The sequence below is a fragment of the Agelaius tricolor genome, unplaced genomic scaffold, assembly GCF_023055355.1.
Source record: "Agelaius tricolor isolate 1412-34295 unplaced genomic scaffold, bAgeTri1.0.p SCAF_5, whole genome shotgun sequence".
NCBI classification, from domain to species: domain Eukaryota; kingdom Metazoa; phylum Chordata; class Aves; order Passeriformes; family Icteridae; genus Agelaius; species Agelaius tricolor.
Genome location: NW_027269265.1, coordinates 54,467,430 through 54,489,638, shown reverse-complemented (window position 1 = coordinate 54,489,638; position 22,209 = coordinate 54,467,430). Strand labels below are relative to the sequence as shown.

Genomic DNA, 22,209 nt, shown 5'->3' with positions numbered 1-22,209 from the left:
GCCTGGAGTGACAGGACAAGGAAGACGGTGGATTTGAACTAGATCTTGGGAGGAAATTCTTCTCTGTGAGGGTGGTGAGGCATAGGTTGCCCAGAGGAGCTGTGGCTGCCTTATTCCTGCAAGTGTCCAAGGCCAGGTTGGCAGGGATTTGGAGCAGCCTGGTCTGTGGAAGGTGTCCCTGGCTGTGGCAGGAGGTTGGAACAAGATGAGCTTTAAGATCCCTCCCAACCCAAACCACTCCATGATTCCATGATATGATCAATGGCACAAAGCCATTTAACATTGGGAATTATCACCTGTCATTTCTTGAATCCCCAGTGGAGAGAGATGCACTGTGGAGGCTGCAGTGGGCTGAGACAGAACTTAGGTGACACTCAAATGTTCACAGTCTCTTCAGATCGAGTGGAAATTTGGTTGCAGAGAAGCCAGGAAACCACTTAACCACTGGGCCTTCCTCTGTTCTCGCAGCAGAAAAGCTGCACAGAACTTGAGGCTGTTTCTTTCTGCAAAAACGTGATCAGTTGTGGCCACCCCTGGAGCAGGCTGTGAGGGGGGAACAGCCACAGGACTGCTCTCCACAGTGTTCATGCTCGAAGTGCTCAAGGTGCTATAAGAGCTGAGGATGGGATCATCCAGCTCTGCAGTGCCAGAAGTTCCCTGGTTTCAATCAACCCTAAAGGAAATCAGAAAATCCTGAAATAATTTGGGCTGAAAGGGACCTTAAAGCCCATCCAGTCCCATCCCCTGCCATCAGCAGGGACACCTTCCACTAGACCAGGTTTGCTCCAAGCCCCATCCAACTTGGCCTTGAAATTCCCTGCACCACACACTTCTTTTTCCCCTGTCCATGGGGTCAGTGTGCCTGGGGTGCTGGGATGGAACAGCAGTGATTCAGTCTGTCACGTTCTGGGTGCTTTTGGAAGTCTGTCTCCATGTGTGCTGCTGCACCACAAAGAGAGAACAGAGGATTCATGCTGGCTACATGGTTCAATGATTCACATCTTCCCAGAAAACCCCATTTTTTGTTCCTATCCTCTTTTTAACTTCTCTGCCTTCCATGTCCAAATTAACATCTGGCTGAGAGACAGCCAAAGAGCCACTGCATTTGTTCTCATCAGACCATAAAAATGTGTTAAACCCATTTTTTTCACCCCCAAGATTCTCAATCAGATCTCAGTACCACGGGGAAGAAAATAATGACTTAACTCATGGAGTGGTGTGGAAAAGTTATCAGAGCTACAGCTCCCATGTCCTGTGAGGACAAGATAATCTGTGGTTTCTTACATGTGGTTCTTGCAGTTTCTGAGGGAGAAGTTGAGGGCTCTGCCAGACCAAAATGTTTATTTGTTACTGTACATGAGACCAAGGAGAACCACATCAAATGACACTTTATTAAAACAGAAATCATTCATCAATATAAAAAACTATCAATTGTTCTCATGGAATCACAGAATTCCAGAGTGGTTTGGGCTGGAAGGGACCTTAAAGATCATCCAGTTCCAACACCCTGCAATGGGCACGGACACTTTCCACTATCCCAGTTTGCTCCAGCCTGACTTTGGACACGTCCAAAGATGGGGCATCCACAGTTTCTCTAGGCAACCTGTGCCAGAGCTTCACCATCCTCCCAGGGAAGAATTTATTCCCAGTATCCCATCCAAACCCACACTCTGTCAGTGTGAAGCCTTCACCCTTTGTCCTGTTACTCCAGGCTCTTGGTCCCTTCCAAATCAAATTATTTTGAGATTCCATGAAGTCAAGTTCTAGCTACAAAGCCTTGGAACAAACCAAGGAATCCCTCTAGAAAAGTCACCCCTGGAGTTACCACCTCTCCCCTCTCTGCTCCCAGGTCCGAATCACCCATTATGAGACCCTCAACCACACCAATGGTCCTTCCAACCACAGCCATCCATGCTCCTGGGACCAACCAGAGCGGGGCTGTGGGACAACCCGAGCCATCCTACACTGTGCTCAAGTTCATGGAGAGCTTCTGCCTGCTGAGTGCTGCCTGTGGGATGGTGGGGAACGGCCTGGTCCTGTGGTACCTGGGCTTCCGCATCCGCAGGAACCACTTCACCGTCTACATCCTGAACCTGGCAGCCGCCGACTTTGGTTACCTGCTGTGCATCGCCGTGGAGACCGTGCAGTACCTGATGCAGTTCAACGTGGGGGTGCAGTTCGGGATCTTCCTCTTCCTGGATCTCTTCATGTACGGCACGGGCCTGTACCTGCTGACGGCCATCAGCATTGAGCGCTGCCTGTCCGTGCTGTCCCCCATCTGGTGCCGGACACACCGCCCGAAGCACCTGTCTGCCGTGGTGTCCGGCCTGCTCTGGGCCCTGTCCCTGCTCCTGAACACTCTGGGATATGTTCTGTGCACCGTTCGCCCCTCTCCCAGGGCCTGCCAGCGCCTGCTCATCGCCATCGGAGCCTTGGATTTCCTTGTCTGCGCACCGCTCATGCTGCTCTTCAGCCTCACCCTCTTCCTGCGGGTCAAGTGCAGCTCCCAGCCCTTCCAAACGGGCCGGCTCTTCACCGTCATCATGCTCACCATCCTCTTCTTCCTCATTTTCGCCGTGCCCCTCAGTGTCCTCATCCTCCTGGACTTCTTGGGCCTCAAGTTCCTCTATTCCCCAGAGATTGGCTTTGTGCTGTCCTGTGTCAACAGCACCCTCAACCCCGTCATTTACTTCCTGGTGGGAAGCTACAGGGATCGGAAATTCCGGCTCACCCTCAGGCTGGCATTCCAGAGGGCCTTCCAAGACTCAGCAGATGACAGAGACGAGCGGGAAACGCGGGACACGATAACCATGTCCTCCTAAAATTCTGCCTGGGATGTCTTGGCAGAACTGAAGAACTCTGAGGTACTGGGGAAGGATCACCTCACCTGACCCTCAGTACCCTCTCTGTAGATATTTTAGGTCATTATTTTAAGTCCCCGTTATTTTAAAACCCCCTTTGTGTCATTATTTTAAGTGCCCCACATGGCACATAAGCACGTGGATCAAAGAATTTACATGACCTGTATTTAGGACACATTAAAAGTTCCTGTTTCTTTCCAGTGATTACTAAATAATATTAATTTGATAAGGCTGAAATATCTTGATGTCTGATTTCATCAAAGAAATCCTGCTCAGGATAAATCCTTGTCATTCATAAACTCATAAAGTCTGTGTTGCTTTTCACTCACATCTCTGAAAATGAGATCAGTACCAACAATTCCTCCTGTTGGAAGCAGATGTAAAATTCCTGGAAGGAGAATCCATCTATCCCTCTTAACTTAGAATTCCCATCCCATGTCAGAGCACACACACAACCTTTTGTGCCTCACAGAGCCATTCTGGGCTTCCTAATGTGAGCATTTCAAGGACTGAAAAGATTCACATACACCAAGTCCATTTCTTCTCTGAACCGGGGTTGTTTCCACACCACAGAGCAGAAGAGGGCTCCAACTCCTTCCAACTTGCTTTAAAAATTTATTCACTGAGTTTCATCCACACTTGTCCTGTATTTCAAAGAAATATGTGACTGGAGATTAGTATTTTATATTATTATATTGTTGCATGTTATTTTAATTTCTTCCAGCCCTTGGCAGAGTCTCTGCATTTATCTACAGCATGCATTGGATTGTAATTTCTTCCTTTAAAAGGACACATCAGAATCCATGGCTTTTAAATCTCCTTTACCAATAGAAATCAATCAAAGGATAGTGGGAAAGATACAGGAAACAGAACAAGGTAAATAAATACCATGATTTTCAACAAATTATTCTCCAAACCAAATCCTTTGAGGGGCAAAATGGGATTATTTATGCTATCAGACTACCTAACATTTATTCTTTTAACCAAAATTATTAGAAAAAGTTAATGTGGGTAATTTGCTTTGAAAAACCTCACAAAATCATGTTCAAAATGTTATCTTTTTGATATCAATTTTTTATCAATTTATCAATTTTTTATCAAATTTTTTATCATTGGGACAAACAAAACATTTTTGTATTGTTAAAAAGACCAGAATTCTCTTTTTTGTTGCTTTTTTCCCCCAAAAGGATAAAAATTGTATTTAAAGTTGTTGTTGTTGTTGTTGATATCTGATTTATCAGCTGATAAAAACACACAGAATGTAAACTCAGACAAATAATTTTTTTAAATTTAAGGCACAGGAAGAACCTTCCAGTCAGTGTCTACTGGAAAAGGACAGAAAAGCCAAATTTATTTTATAACAGCTAATTCCAGATGGTTTTTGGTATAACACTGCTGTGCTTAGGTGAATAACTTTTCCTCCAATGATTCCAGAGGAAGCAGGACCAGCCCTTGTGTGACTGACCCAAATATTTATGGGGATTTAGCACACCAGGGATATCCTTCTTCATCTGTCCTGTCCAAGCAAATCCTTTGTCATTCTCAGTCTTTATTTTTTAGTTTCTCCCATGCTTTCTTATTTCTTCTGTTTCTCTCCCTTTCATTCTCTTCCTTAGTTTCCTTTTCTTCTTCGTCGTATTTTTTTCCTTTTTTTCTTTCTCTCTCCCCCTTTCTCCCTTTCCCGTTTCTCAGTCTTTCTTTTTCCTCTCCCTTTTCCCCAAATTGTAATTTTCACCCATCTCTTGCCCCCTTACACCCCAAATCTCACCAAGCCAACACCCCTTGCTCTGCCCATTTTGGCAGACTTTGCTTCATCAACAGAGTTTATTCCCTGTGGATGGGGCAGTGAGGGCAGTTCCATGGGGAATAAACCCAGCTGGGGAACTGGACGGAGCCGGGCTAGATGGCTTTGGGTTGCTCTTATCTCCATACTTCTGGCTGTCTCTGAGGTGCCACATGTGCAGAAGTGCCTCACAGAGCTGTCGCCTCCACCACAGTGTCCCCAGGGCCGTGGCTCCCCTCGTCACTCCCGGCTTTCTCCTCGAACACGCTCCGCAGAGCGACTCTGACCGAGCGCTGGAAGCGGCGCCGCCGGCAGCTCCCCACCAGCACGTAAATCACAGGGTTGAGGGAGCAGTTCAGCAATGCCAGGAACAAAGAGGGGTCTTCTGGGAATAAATCACCGGAATCAGGGAGATTGAGGAAAACCTCCACGCAGAAAGGGATGCCAAAGGCAAAGAACAGCAGGACGTTGAGCAGGATGGCCACAAAGAGCTTCCCCGGCTGCCGCCTCCGGGAGCCACAGCGCAGCTTGAGGAACAGGAACAGGTTGGAAACCAACATCATGAGGGAAAAAACCACGCAAACGGCGAGGGCTACACCTGCAAGGACGGTCCCAGAGTCTTCAGCGTAGGTGGAGGCGAGGTAGAGGGAGCAAACAAAAGCCCCTGCGAGGGCCCAGAGGGCCCCGCTGACGGCGGCCGAGAGGTGCCGGGGGCGGTGGCAGCGGTACCAGATGGGGCAGAGGACGGAGACGCAGCGCTCCACGCTGAGGGCTGCCAGCAGCCCCAGGCTGCTCAGGTCAAACACGTGGCACGGGAACCCAAGGACAAACACAAAACACTGATAGTGATGAATAAAAGGAAACAAAGATGTGCAGAAGGCTGCTAAGGACAGAAAAGCCAACAGAAGCAGGAGAAACATGAGGAGCAGGGAGAAGTCTGCAACAGCCAGATTGAGGATGTAGACAGTGAAAGGGCTCTGCTTTGTGTGGAAGCCCAGGAACCACAAGACCACCCCATTCCCTGCCAGCCCACAGAGGGAGATCCCCAGGCACACCCCTGCAAAGGCAATCAGGCTGGAGGGAATGCTGGAGCATTCAGATCTGATGTATTCCTCCCAATCCAGAGAACCATAAATGGTGTTGTTCAGGGTGAGGTTTGTTGTGCTGTTCTCCTCCATGGTGAATGATCCTGCTCCCAGCAGTTGCCTTCTCCCTTTCCCACCACCTCCTAGGGAGAGATGGGGAGCCAGAGGGAAATAAGGGACATCAGCACTCCCAGTATTTCCCAACTGTCCACACAGCCCCACGCCAGCCCCAGGAAGAACCCCCACCCCTGCAGTGCCCAGGACTGGCTCCCGGCCCTCCAGCCCTGACCCTAGACAGGAATCTCCCACCAGACCATCCCTGGACTCCTACCTCCAGTAGGAACAGCACTGACACAGCAGCACCAGGAGAAAGGATTTGGGATGGCTGCTGGAACCACTGGCTATGCTTCAGTCTCGTGCCTCGTGCCTGGGTGCAGCCCTTGGCCCAGAGATCACATCCCATGGTCAGAGCTCCCCTCACAATCTCCCCACATCAGTGACAGCTTCCCCTCACATGTCCCAGGGACACAGATCTTATCAGGAGGAGGTGGCCATGTCACTGCCTTCCTCTCCTCCCCCTAGTTCTTCATGAGGAGCTGCTCATCTGTTATGATCCCATTGCTGCAGGCACTTAGACTTTTGAATTTTAATCATTTACTGGATCTAAAGCAATGAAAATAAAAGGACAGCACAGATAATATTATGTCCCTTCAGGTGCTGGGAATCCTGGGTCAAAACCCTCCTCTGGTGAGGACAGATCCTGTCCATGGAAGGGGTACTCCACTATGATCTGTTCAGCTATTACAGGGTTTTCTGAACCCCTCAGAAATTCCAGACTTCATTAGATGCCAACAGAGCCTCTGAGCAGCAGCCATGGGGATGAACACTGTCCTTGTGTCCACTTGCTGTGGGAAATCACCAGTGCCCAGACATGGGACTGCACGACGGCTTTGCCCACAGCCTCTAATCCCATCCTGTCTAATCCCCATCATCAGCCTCATCACCCCTGCTGGGCATGTGTCTCCTCAGAGATTAGGTTTGTGGGGTACATGGTGCTGCCAAAGCGCTCTTATCTCCAAGTGGCTCCTGCCACACAACCTCAGCCTTTCACAGCACGGGGACTGGCATTTATCTTCTGCCCCTCTTTCATGTGTTTTCCATCTCCTTTGGAGTTGTATCCTGTGCTTGTTATCCCCAGAACTGATGGATGTGTTAATGCACAAGGTCCACGTGCTCTTCAGGGGGTCCAGCCTGGAGCTTCAGGATTTGGAGCTAGAGGAAGACTTGAAATAAGGAGAGAACTTAGGCTCAGCATCCATCCATGAGAGGGAGATGGAAGATGGTGCAACTCCTGGAAGTTTCTTCCAGAAGGAAGTTGGAAGAAGTCTTTGAGCATGAGTTACATGTCACTACAGACACTGAGCAACTTGTGCTGTGGCATGTCTGCACACCAGTGATTTCTGACTCCTGAAGGTCTCTGGCTCATCTGCCTCACTCCTCTGCCATCCTCCATTACTGGGAATGATTTATATCCCCTTCTGCATTGATGGATGGACCACCTGGCACATGCAGTGAAAGGCAGAAGCCCCTTGCATGGTGGGATGACATTGGAGGTGGCAGAGGAAGGGGGTGATGTGGCCACCTCCTCCTGATAAGATCTGTGTCCCTGGGACATGTGAGGGGAAGCTGTCACTGATGTGGGGAGATTGTGAGGGGAGCTCTGACCATGGGATGTGATCTCTGGGCCAAGGGCTGCACCCAGGCACGAGGCACGAGACTGAAGCACAGCCAGTGGTTCCAGCAGCCATCCCAAATCCTTTCTCCTGGTGCTGCTGTGTCAGTGCTGTTCCTACTGGAGGTAGGAGTCCAGGGATGGTCTGGTGGGAGATTCCTGTCTAGGGTCAGGGCTGGAGGGCTGGGAGCCAGTCCTGGGCACTGCAGGCGTGGGGGTTCTTCCTGGGGCTGGCGTGGGGCTGTGTGGACAGTTGGGAAATACTGGGAGTGCTGATGTCCCTTATTTCCCTCTGGCTCCCCATCTCTCCCTAGGAGGTGGTGGGAAAGGGAGAAGGCAACTGCTGGGAGCAGGATCATTCACCATGGAGGAGAACAGCACAACAAACCTCACCCTGAACAACACCATTTATGGTTCTCTGGATTGGGAGGAATACATCAGATCTGAATGCTCCAGCATTCCCTCCAGCCTGATTGCCTTTGCAGGGGTGTGCCTGGGGATCTCCCTCTGTGGGCTGGCAGGGAATGGGGTGGTCTTGTGGTTCCTGGGCTTCCACACAAAGCAGAGCCCTTTCACTGTCTACATCCTCAATCTGGCTGTTGCAGACTTCTCCCTGCTCCTCATGTTTCTCCTGCTTCTGTTGGCTTTTCTGTCCTTAGCAGCCTTCTGCACATCTTTGTTTCCTTTTATTCATCACTATCAGTGTTTTGTGTTTGTCCTTGGGTTCCCGTGCCACGTGTTTGACCTGAGCAGCCTGGGGCTGCTGGCAGCCCTCAGCGTGGAGCGCTGCGTCTCCGTCCTCTGCCCCATCTGGTACCGCTGCCACCGCCCCCGGCACCTCTCGGCCGCCGTCAGCGGGGCCCTCTGGGCCCTCGCAGGGGCTTTTGTTTGCTCCCTCTACCTCGCCTCCACCTACGCTGAAGACTCTGGGACCGTCCTTGCAGGTGTAGCCCTCGCCATTTGCGTGGTTTTTTCCCTCATGATGTTGGTTTCCAACCTGTTCCTGTTCCTCAAGCTGCGTTGTGGCTCCCGGAGGCGGCAGCCGGGGAAGCTCTTTGTGGCCATCCTGCTCAACGTCCTGCTGTTCTTTGCCTTTGGCATCCCTTTCTGCGTGGAGGTTTTCCTCAATCTCCCTGATTCCGGCGATTTATTCCCAGAAGACCCCTCTTTGTTCCTGGCATTGCTGAACTGCTCCCTCAACCCTGTGATTTACGTGCTGGTGGGGAGCTGCCGGCGGCGCCGCTTCCAGCGCTCGGTCAGAGTCGCTCTGCGGAGCGTGTTCGAGGAGAAAGCCGGGAGTGACGAGGGGAGCCATGGCCCTGGGGACACTGTGGTGGAGGCGACAGCTCTGTGAGGCACTTCTGCACATGTGGCACCTCAGAGACAGCCAGAAGTATTGGAGCACATGGCTCTGAGCTCAGTCCTGTTCCTGTATTCCCCATGGAGTGACCCTCATTGCCTTGGCCCCAAGGAATAAACTCTGATGTAATTATCTTTTTAATTTTGTTGCTCCCCTGAAATCAGATTTGGATTTTTTCTTTTTGTCTCTTTTCAATGTGGTAACTCCTGCCCCAGATTTTATTGAATAAACATCAGGGATTTGCTGCAGAGTTTGTCCTTGGGAATCAATATCAGAAACTGGCTCATTTCCTTAGTTTTTCCCATTCTAAAGCCTCTGGATTGTCTGTTAGGAGGGCAGGTATCTATCTCATACCAGAGCTCTTCCAAAGGCTAGTGCCTACAATGTCTGGAATGAGCCAACTTTTGACAGTTCCATGAGCACCTGATTCTTTCTAGGAAAAGCAGTTTGTGTCAGGTTCCTCTTAGCAACCCTAATCCTGAAATCTTGTCTGTAAACAGGCTCAAATCGCCACCTCACATTGCACAGGTGGAATTTTCAGACTCTGCAGGACAAAACCTATGATTTCTGTTTCAAATATAATTTTTCCACTTGTGTACCACAATTTCAGTGGTACTTCTCCTGCACCAGGCTGTTTCCAAGAGGATTCATGCAATAATATATTCTGTGAATGAGCTGGAGCACAGGCACACAGCAGAGGGATGATCTAGGATGTCAGCAATGCCATTTCTTCTGAGAAGAGGTAAATCCATGCTGCTCTCTTGGCTTTAATCCTTAGAAAGTTGCAGGTTTCATCTGAGTCATCCTCTACACTCCCCTGGCAGTCAGACAGAAGCCTACAGTGAATTCCAAGGAATTCCTAGAAAGCTGAGGTGAGATGATTCCCACCCAGGCTGACCTGTGCCTCAGGGATCTGGGATGCTCCTGCTGGAAACTGCTGGCCCTGGGACCAGAGCTGTCACCTCTCTTCCTGCTGACACCGTGTTTGTGTCCCCAGCTATGGAATCTCAACAGGCCAGTCCTATCAAGGGCGAACACTTCATGATCCAGGAGCTGATGGAGCTCCAGGGGAGTTGGAGAGGGACTTTGGACAAGGGCATGGAGTGACAGGACAAGGGGGAATGGCTTCCCACTGACAGAGGGTGGGGTCAGATTGGATGTTGGGAAGAAATTCTTCCTTCTGAGCGTACTGAGGCCCTGGCACAGGTTGCCCAGAGGGATGGGGTCAGGTAAAAACAAACATAAGGGCTCCCATGTCTGAGGAGGGGGAGGATGAGCTCTAATGAAGGGATGGAATGGGAATCACAGCACCCCAAAATGTGGTTCCTGATAGCTTTCATTGCATCATCAAGGCAATTGGCAGTAATCAGGGTGGGCTCTAAGTGCTGCTGACCTGGCTGCAAGGAACTGAGTGCTGTCCTTCCTTTGGGCTCTATAAACCTGCGGAAGGATGACAAAAATGGGAATTTTTGTCTCAGCTGTGGCACTTCGGCCCCAGGTTTTGGCAAAGATGTCAGAAATCTTTCCAGAATGGGAGCTGTTCCTGACAAGCAGCCAGGTCCTTCAACAGCACTGCCAGCACTGCCAGCACTCCAGTGCAACCAGTGCCACCTGTATCCCTCTGCTGCTGGAGGGACAATGACCCCTCAGGGAAGAGAAACAAGGAGTTGTAGAAACCTGCTGAGAGAGGGAAAGCAGTCAGAGAATGGGACATTGCAGGGAAGGAATGTTTCTAATCACAAGTAAATGAGGAGCCATTTGCAAAATATTTCATTTGAAGCTTCTGACAAAACCCAATTCCTCAAAAAAAAAAAAAAATTCAAGATAAATAACTATGAGAGAGTGGCACTCTGATGAAGCCAAAGTTGCAAACAACTTCCAACTGCCCTATGACCCCACCAAGCCTTGCAAGCAGCACTGCAATAGGGAACAGAGATCAGCTGGTGGGACAGGAGTGGGGAGCTCCTGGTGAGCTGGGCACTTTCTCCTTCATGTCCCTGACCTGCCAGGAGCCGCTTTAGGACATGGATCCCAAAGGAGCAAGAGGCGCCAGGAAGCGCCGCTGATCTGCACAGAGCCCTTTGCCTGCTGCTGCCCCACAGGGAAAACAGGTCAGTGGAATGTTGGCCTTCCTCCCTAGCCCACCTTCCTCTCCTGCAGCAGCTGCTCTGTTCCTGCCACCCTCTCCCGGTGACTCCAGTGCCTCGCCCAGGCCCCCATCCTCTGTCCTGTTCTTGCCCTCTGCATCTCATGCTGAACATCCCAATCCTTCCATTTCCCTCTCCCAACCCAAAATTTCCACCACCCTCCTCCTCTCCAGTTCTTCCCACTGAATCCTTCCCACTGCAGGCAGCTGCTGAGGAGCCGCATGGTCCATCCCTGGATTCTCCAAGCACTGACTGCCCATCCACTCTGACCACAGCCAGGGGCCACATCCCACTGCCTGCCCAGCGTCCATCCATGGAGGTGACCACCGTGTCCCCATCTCCTGCCTCACCCACTGAAGGAGATCTTCTCTGTGAGACAGATGCCACCACCGTGGCCATACACAGTGTGACCCTGCTCATCGGCCTCTGTGGGCTGGTTGGGAAAGGGGCTGTCATCGGCCTCCTCAGCCTGAAAAGTGTCAACTATGGCATCTTTGACCTGGCTCTTGCTGACTTCCTCTTCCTTCTCCTCACAGTCCCCTCCACCTTCCTCCTCCTGGTGGAGGACGTGTCCTGCTCTCCTATCATGCCCATGCTGTACCTGAGTTTCCTTTTCCAGCTGTCAGTGGTCTCCTACTACTGGGGGCTGTTCCGGCTGACAGCCCATAGCTTAGGAAAGGACATGGCCTCACTCTGCAAGCTCTGCTGCTGCTGCCAACTTCCCAAGCGCCTGATGTGGGTGGTGTGGAGAGCCAAATACTGGGTCTTTTTTGCTGTTTTCACAGTCATTCCTGTAGTGACATTCCTATGCCCATCAAATGAGCAGAAGCAATCCCAGGCAGCTCTCATCTCCATGTACATCATCATCCTGTTCTTCTTTGTTGCACCCGTGGTCATTTCCCGCACAATTCTTCTCATTAAGGCCAACTGGGGCTCCCAGCAGCAGCAACTCAAGAGGCGCGACATCGTTATCTTCCTCATTGTGCTCCTCACTCTCCTTCTCATCCTCTGCAATTTCCTGCAGCAGCTTGGTTACATTATTGTGTCCTCCCAGGTTGTTTTCCTGCTCACCTGCATCCACAGCAGCATCAAACCCTTCATCTACTTCTTGGTGGGGAGGGGCTGGAGGCCCTGCTCTGTGGGGTCCCTCCGACTCTCCCTCCAGAGGGTGTTTGAGGAGCAGAAAGAAATAACTGCATCCAGAAATTATGTCCCCAGCCTGTTGATCCCTTCCTGCTCTGCTGAAGGACCCCAGGAAACTGGCTGAAGGTTTCCTTGAATCAACTGATGAATATCCATGGGATCACACTCCCATGGTGGTGTATTCCTGCAGGAGAAGGGAGCACGGGCATTGCCTTGGGTGATTTTTGTGGGAAGCTCTTCAGAGAGCACATTGCAGCATGGCTTTCCTCCTCCCTCCTGGATCCACATGGCTCCAAGCAGTGCAGCTGGGCTCAGTGCTGTTCCCCAGCTCTATTCCCCATGGAATCACCCTCATGGCCTCGGCCCCAGGGCATGAACTCCCTCTCCTTTGCCTCAGCAGATGAGTTCCATGGTGTTTTCAGGGAGATCCTGCCTGCAAAGAATGGGACACCTTCATCCCTGGGGACACACCAGCACGGGGTGGCAGTGATTTATCCCTGCAGGGCTGGTGCCTCTGGATGGCAGGAGAAGGGTTGGGATCATATGGGATCATATGGAGCATCCTTCTCCTTCTGTCTCCTTGTCTCCTTCTGTCTTTTTTTTTTTTTTTTTTTTTTTTTTTTTTTTTTTTTTAAGCTTTGGAGGTTTTCTAACGTGAGTACCGTGTTCATGTTGAGAGTTGTAATGCTGATCTCTGACCATGGTGGGCAGTCGCAGCCCGGAGCGCTGCACAAGCTCCCGGAAGGCGGGACGGAGGAGGAGCTGTGTTGGAAAAGCGGGATGTGTCAGAATGTGGGGGGTGGATTACCGGCGGGGGGGCTTACGAAGAGAGCACAAAGCCTGTTTCTGTTTCGGGCAGTGTGCCTCTGGACCTTATTTTGTGCCGTGTTGTAGTTTAATAAACTTTTTTAAATTTTAAGAAGTGGGGCGTCGTTTCTCATAAAAAAAGAAAAAGACCCCTTGATTTGTAGGGAAAATGAAAAAAATCAAGATCAGTAATTCAGTGGCTGTGGAACTCTGAGGAAGCCAAAATTGTAAAACCATTCCCGACTGCCCTCTGACTGCACCGAGCCGTGGGAAACAACACGAGGACAGGGCACGGAGAGGAGCCAGCAGGACGGGAATGGGGAGCTCCTGGTGACCTGGGCACTTTCTCCTTCATGTCCCTGACCTGCCAGGAGCCGCTTTAGGACATGGATCCCAAAGGAGCAAGAGGTACCAGGAAGCGCCGCTGATCTGCACAGAGCCCTTTGCCTGCTGCTGCCCCACAGGGAACAGGTCAGTGGAATGTTGGCCTTCCTCCCTACCCCACCTTCCTCTCCTGCAGCAGCTGCTCTGTTCCTGCCACCCTCTCCCGCTGACCCCAGGGCCCTCCCCAGGTCCCCCCTCCTCTGCCCTGAGCTTCCCTTCTGCATCTCCTGGTGAACATCCCAACCTTTTCCAATCCACAATTTTCACTGCCCTCCTCCCCTGCACATCTCACTCCTCCTCACTGAATCCTTCCCACTGCAGGGAGCTGCTGAGGAGCTACATGGTCCATCCCTGGATTCTCCAAGCACTGACTGCCCATCCACTCTGACCACAGCCAGGGGCCACATCCCACTGCCTGCCCAGTGTCCATCCATGGAGGTGACCACCATGTCCCCATCTCCTGCCTCACCCACTGAAGGAGATCATCTCTGTGAGACAGATGCCACCGATGTGGCCATACACAGTGTGACCCTGCTCATCTGCCTCTGTGGGCTGGCTGGGAACGGGGCAGTTCTTTGAGTCCTCAGGTTCCGCATCCACAGGGACACCATGAAACCCATCACTGCCTACATCCTTGACCTGGCCATCATCACTTTCCTCATCCTCATCTTCATGGTCCCCTCCACTCTGCTCTTCCTGCTGGAGGATTTCTCCTGCTCCTCCATCATGCCCCCAGCATCCATACGCTTCCTTTTCCTCCTCTTCCGGATGTTCCACAGGGTAGGGCTGTACCGGCTGACGGCCATCAGCATCGAGAGGGGCAGGTCCATGCTCTGCCCACTTGGGCTCTTCTGCCACCTTCCCCAGGACCTCTCATGGGTGGTGGTCAGTGCCGTGCTCTGGGCCCTTTCCATCACTGTCATCGCTGCCATTTCCGCGGTGAATTCCCTGTGCCAGTCACAGGAACACAAGCTCTGCCAGGGGGCTCTCATCTCCCTGTACATCCTCAACTTCCTCGTCTTTGCTCCATCCATGGTCATTTCCAGCACAATCCTCTTCATTCACTTCAAGGCTAGCTCCCAGCAGCAGCAATCCAAGAGGCTTGACATCATTGTCTTCCTCGCTGTGCTCCTCACTCTCCCCCTCAGTCTCTGGAATTTCCTGCAGCAGCTCGGCTACACCACTGTGTCCCCCCGGCTTGTTCTCCTGTTGGCCTGCATGCACAGCAGCATCCACCCCTTCATCTACATCTCAGTAACAAAGTGCTGGAGGAACTGCTCCATGGGGTCCCTCAGGGAGTGCCTCCAGAGGGTGTTTGAGGAGCCAGAAGGGAGCACTGTCCCCAGTAATGATGCCACCAGGGACACGGGGACCTGAGCCTCTTGAACCCTTCAAGTGCCCCCATGCAGGACCATGGGGCAGGGACTTAGGATCACCCTCCCACCCTTATTCCTGCAGGGAAAGGGAGCAGAGGCAGTGACAGGGGCCATGTGGGAGGCACGCTCTGCACAGAGCACATTGGAGCATGGATTTCCTTCTCCCTCACAGGTCCTAGAGCACTTTACCCCAAAAGAATCCTTCCCAACACAGCTGTGACCCCAAAATTCCCCCTGGCACCTGGTTCCTGCATCCCACTGAGCTCTGATACCAATAAACAGCACCGTGAACCCTGAGCTGCCTTTGGCCCCTCTTCCAGCACTTCCTGGCTTCCTCTGGCTGCTGCTGCCAGCCTGGAATGTGGCTGGAGGGAGGGAACATAGACGTAGTTAGCCAGGAATTCTGTGATTGTTTAGAAATTTCTGTAATGAACGATATTTAATTAGTCAAGGCATATTTGACTGTGGATTTTAGCTGGTTTTGATTTAGATCTGTGTTGGTTGAGTGTCAGTAGAAAACTTTATCAGCGCATACCCCATAGAGAACTTAGTCAACAGATGGAGAACAAAAATCAATAAAGTACTTTTAATGGTTCTCATATAACTAGAAATAATTGGATGTCATAGAATAAGAATGATATCTTGAGAGGTTTAGGATTTCAGAGGCCTATACATACCAAAAGACGTAATTAAAAAATTGCAAGACATAAATTGCAATGGCAATAAGAGAGCCATTTCCTAGGCTTGTACATCAAATTTAATAAAATATTTTTTACTGGAAAAAAACCCCAGGTTATCCATTTAACTAAGATTGATGGCATATTTTAGTAGTATATAAAAGAAACAAAAAAACTATACTATGATTTAAATATTGGGACCATATTTGGGAGTATCTGTAAAACATCTTGGATATTATAATGCATAAAAATGCCTGAAAAGTGTTGTTTCTTTGAAACTGTCTATGGCAAATATATTTCCAATATGTTTACTATTTTGACTCAAAATTGTTACTAGTCTAACACGCTTTTGCTGTCAGACTTAAAATGTCTTGGTGTCTGCAGGGGCACAGCCATGGCTTGTGCTGCCTGGAGCAACCATGATCCCCAGAGCTGGGCTGGCACGGACACGATGGCCCAGGGGCTCAGCATTCCTCACCCCGAGTGCTCTGTCAGTGTCACAGCAGAGATCTCCCCAGAGATCTTTACTTTTCAATTTTGTCAGCCAGGAGCAAAGGTGTCTCTGCCTTCAGAAATTCTTCCTCTCCACTGCCTGCAGCTGCTCCCTCAGCAGGCTCAGGTGGTGCAGCAGCAAGGAGAGGAGGAGGCCGTGCTCCTCAGCACAGCCACCCCCTTCCAGGAGCAGGGTGACACCTGTGCTTGTCACCATGGGCTCCACGGGGAATCACCCCCCTCCCTGGGGCTTCCCTGAGGTCACCAGCCCCACCACACCCCACACCTTCTCTCCAGCCCCACCACACCCCACACCTTCCCACCACATCTTCCCACCAGCTCCATCATGTCCCAGCCCTCCCACACCACCCTCCCATCCCACTCCCCATGCAGCCCACCCACCTCCCGTCCTTCCCATCCCTCCCAGCCCCGTGCCTGAGGCTCCAGTCCCTCCCCACGGGCTGCTCACCCCAGGCTGCCCTGGAAGCCTTTGGGGCCGTGTTTCTCTTGGAGATGCCCCTCCCCAGCTCCATCCCTGGTGTCCAGCCCCCCAGCCTCCTTTGGACACAAACAAGAGGCACTACAGGGATGGCTTGGAGTGCCCAGGGTGAACCTTTTGAAGGCCTTTCATCAATGCCTCCTTTTATTCTCTTCACCTGGTCTGGCCTCTGTTCTAGGGAGCCAGCCCAAGGCATCAGACACACAGGGGCTGGAGGGGGCAGGAGGGCTCTGGGTGCCACCAATCCCAAATCTCCCACTGGACAGCAGCAGAGCCCAACAGGCCACACCTGCAGCCAGGGAGTGGCCAGGGACTGGGAACACATCGGGATGGCATGGCAGGGCATGGCATGCGATGGGAACCCATCGGGATGGCATGGGATGGGATGTGGAGTGATGCCAAAATCAGACAGAATAAAGTTCTGTTTGAAGAAATCCTAACATCACCTAATGTTGTTACCAAGGGAAGTATTAGGCAGCAGGACATGCAGAAGGAGCTCTCCTTATTTCTGTGAGTGTTGTGAGATTTTACAACCGTGTTTTTATTCATTACAACCATACATAGAAATCAAAAAGTTTTTCTATCTAAAGAACACCTTACACATAAAGGTAAATACCACTCTCCTAGAACTAATTTCCCTTCATCCACTTCCTACTGCGAGTCCTCTGATGGCCATGGAGGGTGATTAAGAGGGGCTTCTGGTGGTTGTATTCACTGAGTGCTGTGATATCTAAGGTGACCCTGCCCTGAACTTTTCCTTTGGCCATGTGCTCTTGCTTCTTGTTACAGAACTTGCCTCAGAAATAATGCCGACCTCCTTATCTGTTTCTGCTCTGGCTCCAGGCACCTTTATCAAACAGGGTCCACACCTTCACATATTTTTATCTATTTGCCCAGTTAGTCTTCAGGCAACGTCAGGAGAGTTGAAAATGTTTATTCTCTCTTCTTTATCAATCCCCTGAGCACCACCCCACCCTCCCTCCTCCCTCTCCCATCCCACCATTCCCACTGGCCTCTTCAGCTTCACGTGTCACTCCTCCACACTGAATCCTTCCCACTGCAGGCAGCTGCTGAGGAGCCGCATGGTCCATCCCTGGATTCTCCAAGCACTGACTGCCCATCCACTCTGACCACAGCCAGGGGCCACATCCCACTGCCTGCCCAGTGTCCATCCATGGAGGTGACCACTGTGTCCCCATCTCCTGCCTCACTCACTGAAGGAGATGATCTCTGTGAGACAGATGCCACCACCATGGCCTTACACAGTGTGACCCTGCTCATCTGCCTCTGTGGGCTGGCTGGGAACGGGGCTGTCATCGGCCTCCTCAACCTGAAAAGAGGGAACGCTGCCTTCTTTGACCTGGCTGTCATTGACTTCCTCTTCCTCCTCTTTGCGATCCTCTCTGCCCTCCTCATCCTGATGGAGGACGTGTCCTGCTCTCCTGTCGTGCCCTTGATGTACATGAATTTTGTTTTTCAGTTGTCATTGGTCTCCTACTACTGGGTGCTGTTCAGGCTGATGAGCAGCATCCCTGTGTGGTATATGCACAACCTCTGCAAGCTCTGCTGCCACTGTGACCTTCCTCTGCGCCTGATGTGGGTGGTGGACACTATCCCATACTGGGCCATCTTGGCTCTCTTCACTCTCATTCCCACAGTGACATTCTTTTGCCCATCACAAGAGCAGGAGCACTGCCGGGCAGCTCTCATCTCCATGTACACCATCATCCTGCTCCTCTTTGCTGCACCCGTGGTAATTTCTGGCACAATCAATTTCATTAACTCCAAGCGAGGCTCCCAGCAGCAGCAGCAGCCCAAGAGGCGCGACATCGTTATTGTCATCACTGTGCTCCTCACTCTCATCATCAGCCTCTGCAATTTCCTGCAGCAGCTCGGTTACATCGCTCTGTCCTCACAGGTTGTCTTCCTGCTCACCTGCATCCACAGCAGCATCAAACCCTTCATCTACTTCTTGGCAGGGAGGGGCTGGAGGCCCTTCTCCAAAAAGTCCCTCCAGCTCTCCCTCAAGAGGGTCTTTGAGGAGGCAGAAGAAAACACTGCCCACAGCGATGATCCTACAATGGACACAGTGCTCTGAGCCTGCTGATCCCTTCCACTGCTCTGCGGAAGGACCCCAGGAGACCCCAAGGAGGCTGAAGGTTTCCTTTAATCTCCTGATTAATCAATATCCACGGGATCACCCTCCCTGTGGTGCTGTATTCCTGCAGGAGAAGGGAGCACAGGCTTTGCCTTGGGTGATTTTTGTGGGATGCTCTGCAGGGAGCACATTGCAGCATGGCTTTCCTCCTCCCTCCTGGATCCACATGGCTCCAAGCAGTGCAGCTGGGCTCAGTGCTGTTCCCCAGCTCTATTCCCCATGGAATCACCCTCATGGCCTCGGCCCCAGGGAATGAACTCCCTCTCCTTTGCCTCAGCAGATGAGTTCCATGGTGTTTTCAGGGAGCTCTTGCCTGCAAAGATCCTTCCATGTACTTTTTCTGCTTCCCAGCACCTTCCTTGTCTCCTGTGTCACCCAGGCCACTCCCTACCTGAGCTTCCATTCAAAAGAGCAAGACTTCAAAGCAAAAGCTTTCCTGGTTGTCCCTGCCCATGGAAGAAGGAGAGATGGAATGAGATGATCTCTACCGTTCCTTCCAACCTGTCCTGAGGTGACTTTATGATGCTGAATTGTGTCCCCATTCATCTGTTTAGCCCAGAAATAGGTTTTGCCCATTTCAGACTGGTTCTTGAGCAAAGAGGGGGAGAGCAGATGCAGCAGTTTGTTTTCAGAAGCTGCGCTCACTCCTCCCCATTCCTGCTCCCAGACCGTGCTGTCTGCAGCACAGACATGCAACACACAGCTCTCCTTTGCTTTTGGTATTTTTTTAACTAGCAGAGGCTCAGAAGTTCCCTGGACTGTGGTTTTCCTTTTGCTTGGAAATGTTCAAACCTGCTCTGGACTGAAAACCCAGAAGAGCACTGGGAGCTCACACCTGTGGCCCACCGGGGCCTGGGATGCGGCATTTTCCAGCACCAGGGGGACTGATAAGAGACTGAGTGAGCCAAACTACACTCCACAACAAGGACTTGCTGAATTTGCCACCTCTGCAGAACACCAAGGGATTTTATTGTCGAATATTGTTTTCATTTTTTATCCTTGTCAATACTTTGCTTGTTAAATAAACAGGTTTTTTCCACTTTTCTTTGAGGAAATCTTTTCCCAAACAAGTTGGGGGGGGCTGCTTGAATTTGTTTACTTGAGGAAGCCTGTTCAGAGGCTTCCTCCCAAATTTTCCCTAAAGCAGGACACAACCCAAAGCATTCCATGAGGATTCCTCGTGTCACTCACTACCACCCCAGGCAGGAGTGCCCCTGCTGCACACAGCACCAGCCTGGCAGAGCTCAAGGAGCATTTGGACAATGCTCTCAGGCACAGGCTGGGATTCTTGGGATGTCCTGTGCAGGGCCACGAGCTCAACTCCATCAACCTTGTAGGTCCCTTCCAACTCTGGATATTTTATGGTTCTATGTTATGCTGAGGATCTTTCATGATGATTCCACTTGATGATGACTCCACTGTGTTGTCCCTGTGCCCTGGCTCTGGCACAAAAGCCTCAAAAGCCCTCTGCAAGGCAACACTACCAGAGGAGGTGAATTCCTCTGCACAGCTCCCAGCCAGGAAGTGAATCAGAGGGAGGGCAGAGCTCTTGGCACAGGTGAGCAGGAGAGAGGTGCTGGGGGCAAAGACAGAGAAGTCAAACGCCCTCAGCAAGAGCCAGTGCCCAAAATCAGCAGTGAAGAAGGGGAAGGGCATGACAGGAGCAGCAGGAGCAGGGCACAGAGCTTCCCTGGGAGCTGTTTCCATGGGCAGAACAGGAGCCTGGCCATCAGGGCCAGAGCAGAACAGGCCAGGCTGAGCACTGAGAAGAGGCAGCTCAGCACCAAGGCCATGGGCACCAAAGAGCAGCAATGGAGGGGGGCAGTGAGCAGGAAGGAGAGCAGCCAGAGCAGGGCACACAGAGCATGGGGAAGCACTGCGAGCAGTGGCAGGGCCAGCAGGACACGCGAGGACAAACAGAGCTGTCACAGCACTGAGGGCTGTCAGACAGGAGACAGCGGCAGCGAAAGGCAAGAGGATGGGCACCTTCAGCCCAGCTGTCACACCCCACGAGCCCAGCTGCTGGCAGAAGCTCCCTGGGACAGAAAATAGCCCCAGGGGGATGATGATGGAGAGCAGGAAGGTGAAGCCAGCCATGGCCAGGCTGAGCACATAAGGGGGGATGGGGTTCCTGTGGATGCAGAAGCTGAGGAGCCAGAGCACAGCCCCATTCCCACCATTCCACACAGGCACAGCAGCAGCAGCAGCAGCAGTGGGACAGGCACTTTGCTCCACTGCCTGTGGTCACACTGGCTCCAGTTGCCGTGGCTCTCCTCATTCCAGCTCCGCTTGGATGCCTTCCCACCGGGCTGGCTCCAGCAGGCAGGGCTGGCTCCCTCCGTGGCAGGGGACAAAGTGCTCATGGTGACACCTCTGCTGCTTCTCCTGCCCTCACACAGCTGGAGGGGTGACACACAGAGACACCAGAGCAACGCTGCTGTCCCCCAAACGTGGCTTTTCCCATCTGTTCCCAGCCACACCTTCCATGTGCAGCAGCACAGGCAGGGCTGAGGGACAGGACAGAAGGCAAGTAGGATGTGGGAGCCTGGTCTGGGCTGCCTGGCACAAAAGCCAGGGAGATACCTCCTTCCTGGCTGTGGACAGGACACAGCTGGAGGAGGAAAACAAGTGGAGAAGGAAGGAATTGCCCATGGAGATATCAGAGAGCAAATGACTTTGGGATGGATCTGAGCTGGACTCTCAGGTGTCAGTTGATGTCACTGAGCTGATGGATTCCTTCAGCAGGACACTCGTTTCAATATTCCCTCCCTTTTCCCACACTGTTTATGGCTTTCACTTCCCTACAAACCTCAGCTCTGCCCCCAAAATCAATCACCAGGTTCCACCCAATGAGGGGGCCCTGATTAAGGTGGAAGAGAAGAGTCTGACCTTGTTTCCTCTGGCAGCCTGCAGAACTTCCCCGCAGCACACTCCCCTCAGCTCCCAGCCTCCAGCTGCTGTCCCTGGGCCGGGATCTGCAGGAGCTTCCCTGGAATGGTCCCTTGGGAAAGGGGAGCGCGGCCCGCGGGGTGAGCCCGAGCGGCGCCCGGCGCGGGCTCTGTCCCAGCTCCTGCCACAGCCCCTGCTCTCCGTGCTGCCTCGTGTTCCCCAGGGCTCTCACACACAGGCAGCTGCCTCAGAGCTGCCACGGCCTCAGGCCTCTGCTCCTCAGCTGCTCTTCACTCTGCCCGGGAAATGAGCAACAGCAGAGAGCCCCAGCAACCACACCTGTGCCCAAAGCGCTTTGGCTCCATCTCAGCTTCTGTTCTATTTTATAGCAACCTCAACCCCAAAATCTTGTCTTTTGAACTGCCTGAACTTGCCCCCTGTCATCCCCTGATGTGGATCCTTATGACCCTGCACTACAAATGTGCTGTTAAACTTATATTTCTGTTTCAAATGTGGTTTCCCCACTTCTATACCACAATTTAAGTGGCACCGGACCTTCACCATTCAGTTTCCAAGAAGATTCATGCAAGAATAAATTCTGTGTGTGAGCTGGAGCACTGGAACACCCCAGAGGGATGATTTGGGATTTCAGCAATGTCATTTCTTCTGAGAAGAGGCAAATCCATGCTGCTCTCTTGGCTTTAATCCTTAGAAAGTTGCAAGTTTCATCTGAGTCATCCTCTACACTCCCCTGGCAGTCAGACAGTAGCCTACAGTGAATTCCAAGGAATTCCTAGAAAGCTGAGGTGAGATGAT

At 51.8% G+C, this 22,209-nt stretch overlaps 6 protein-coding genes and 1 pseudogene across 8 annotated transcripts in view; 5 read left to right on the top strand and 2 right to left on the bottom strand.

The window, feature by feature from the left end:
- The first annotated feature begins 1,865 nt into the window (after positions 1-1,865).
- LOC139590725 (proto-oncogene Mas-like) lies at positions 1,866-3,054 on the top strand. The gene has a single exon (XM_071428442.1). It carries the CDS (start codon positions 1,866-1,868, stop codon positions 2,820-2,822), a length of 957 nt encoding a protein of 318 aa, XP_071284543.1. The 3' UTR covers positions 2,823-3,054.
- A 1,593-nt stretch (positions 3,055-4,647) lies between these two features.
- On the bottom strand, positions 4,648-5,822 carry LOC139590724 (mas-related G-protein coupled receptor member H-like). The gene is made up of 2 exons (XM_071428441.1): positions 5,476-5,822; positions 4,648-5,436 (listed from the first exon to the last, which is right to left on the bottom strand). Exons 1-2 carry the CDS (start codon positions 5,820-5,822, stop codon positions 4,833-4,835), a joined length of 951 nt encoding a protein of 316 aa, XP_071284542.1. The 3' UTR covers positions 4,648-4,832.
- A 1,508-nt stretch (positions 5,823-7,330) lies between these two features.
- LOC139590647 (mas-related G-protein coupled receptor member H-like) lies at positions 7,331-8,815 on the top strand. Its single transcript, XM_071428392.1, has 2 exons — positions 7,331-7,358; positions 7,776-8,815. Exons 1-2 carry the CDS (start codon positions 7,331-7,333, stop codon positions 8,813-8,815), a joined length of 1,068 nt encoding a protein of 355 aa, XP_071284493.1.
- A 1,931-nt stretch (positions 8,816-10,746) lies between these two features.
- On the top strand, positions 10,747-12,235 carry LOC139590646 (mas-related G-protein coupled receptor member A8-like). The gene is made up of 2 exons (XM_071428391.1): positions 10,747-10,932; positions 11,142-12,235. The coding sequence occupies exon 2, from the start codon at positions 11,282-11,284 to the stop codon at positions 12,233-12,235; it is 954 nt and encodes a 317-aa protein (XP_071284492.1). The 5' UTR covers positions 10,747-10,932; positions 11,142-11,281.
- Positions 12,236-12,735: 500 nt separating this feature from the next.
- LOC139590558 (mas-related G-protein coupled receptor member H-like) overlaps positions 12,736-22,209 on the top strand; it is a 30,881-nt gene continuing 21,407 nt past the window's right edge. Inside the window, exons 1-3 of one of the 3 annotated variants that reach the window (XM_071428270.1) lie at positions 12,736-13,389; positions 13,624-13,740; positions 14,851-18,435. In XM_071428270.1, the coding sequence (XP_071284371.1) occupies positions 17,521-18,435 (915 nt within the window). In that variant the 5' untranslated portion in view covers positions 12,736-13,389; positions 13,624-13,740; positions 14,851-17,520. Of the gene's footprint in view, positions 13,390-13,623; positions 13,741-14,850; positions 18,850-22,209 lie in introns of those variants that run through there. The other 2 variants (XM_071428272.1, XM_071428271.1) reach the window with 2 other exon arrangements.
- LOC139590645 (mas-related G-protein coupled receptor member H-like) lies at positions 13,912-14,679 on the top strand. The gene has a single exon (XM_071428390.1). The coding sequence runs from the start codon at positions 13,912-13,914 to the stop codon at positions 14,677-14,679; it is 768 nt and encodes a 255-aa protein (XP_071284491.1).
- Positions 19,778-20,867, bottom strand: LOC139589549 (mas-related G-protein coupled receptor member A-like; annotated as a pseudogene).

Excerpts from the sequence above, each read along its gene's own strand:
- LOC139590725 (XM_071428442.1), top strand. The coding sequence starts at position 1,866 with ATGAGACCCTCAACCACACCAATGGTCCTTCCAACCACAGCCATCCAT.
- LOC139590724 (XM_071428441.1), bottom strand. The coding sequence starts at position 5,822 with ATGGAGGAGAACAGCACAACAAACCTCACCCTGAACAACACCATTTAT. Across the intron at positions 5,437-5,475 it reads CATCACTATCAGTGTTTTGT|CAGCCTGGGGCTGCTGGCAG; the intron begins GTTTGTCCTTGG and ends GTTTGACCTGAG.
- LOC139590647 (XM_071428392.1), top strand. The coding sequence starts at position 7,331 with ATGACATTGGAGGTGGCAGAGGAAGGGG. Across the intron at positions 7,359-7,775 it reads GGAGGTGGCAGAGGAAGGGG|GAGGTGGTGGGAAAGGGAGA; the intron begins GTGATGTGGCCA and ends ATCTCTCCCTAG.
- LOC139590646 (XM_071428391.1), top strand. The coding sequence starts at position 11,282 with ATGGAGGTGACCACCGTGTCCCCATCTCCTGCCTCACCCACTGAAGGA.
- LOC139590645 (XM_071428390.1), top strand. The coding sequence starts at position 13,912 with ATGAAACCCATCACTGCCTACATCCTTGACCTGGCCATCATCACTTTC.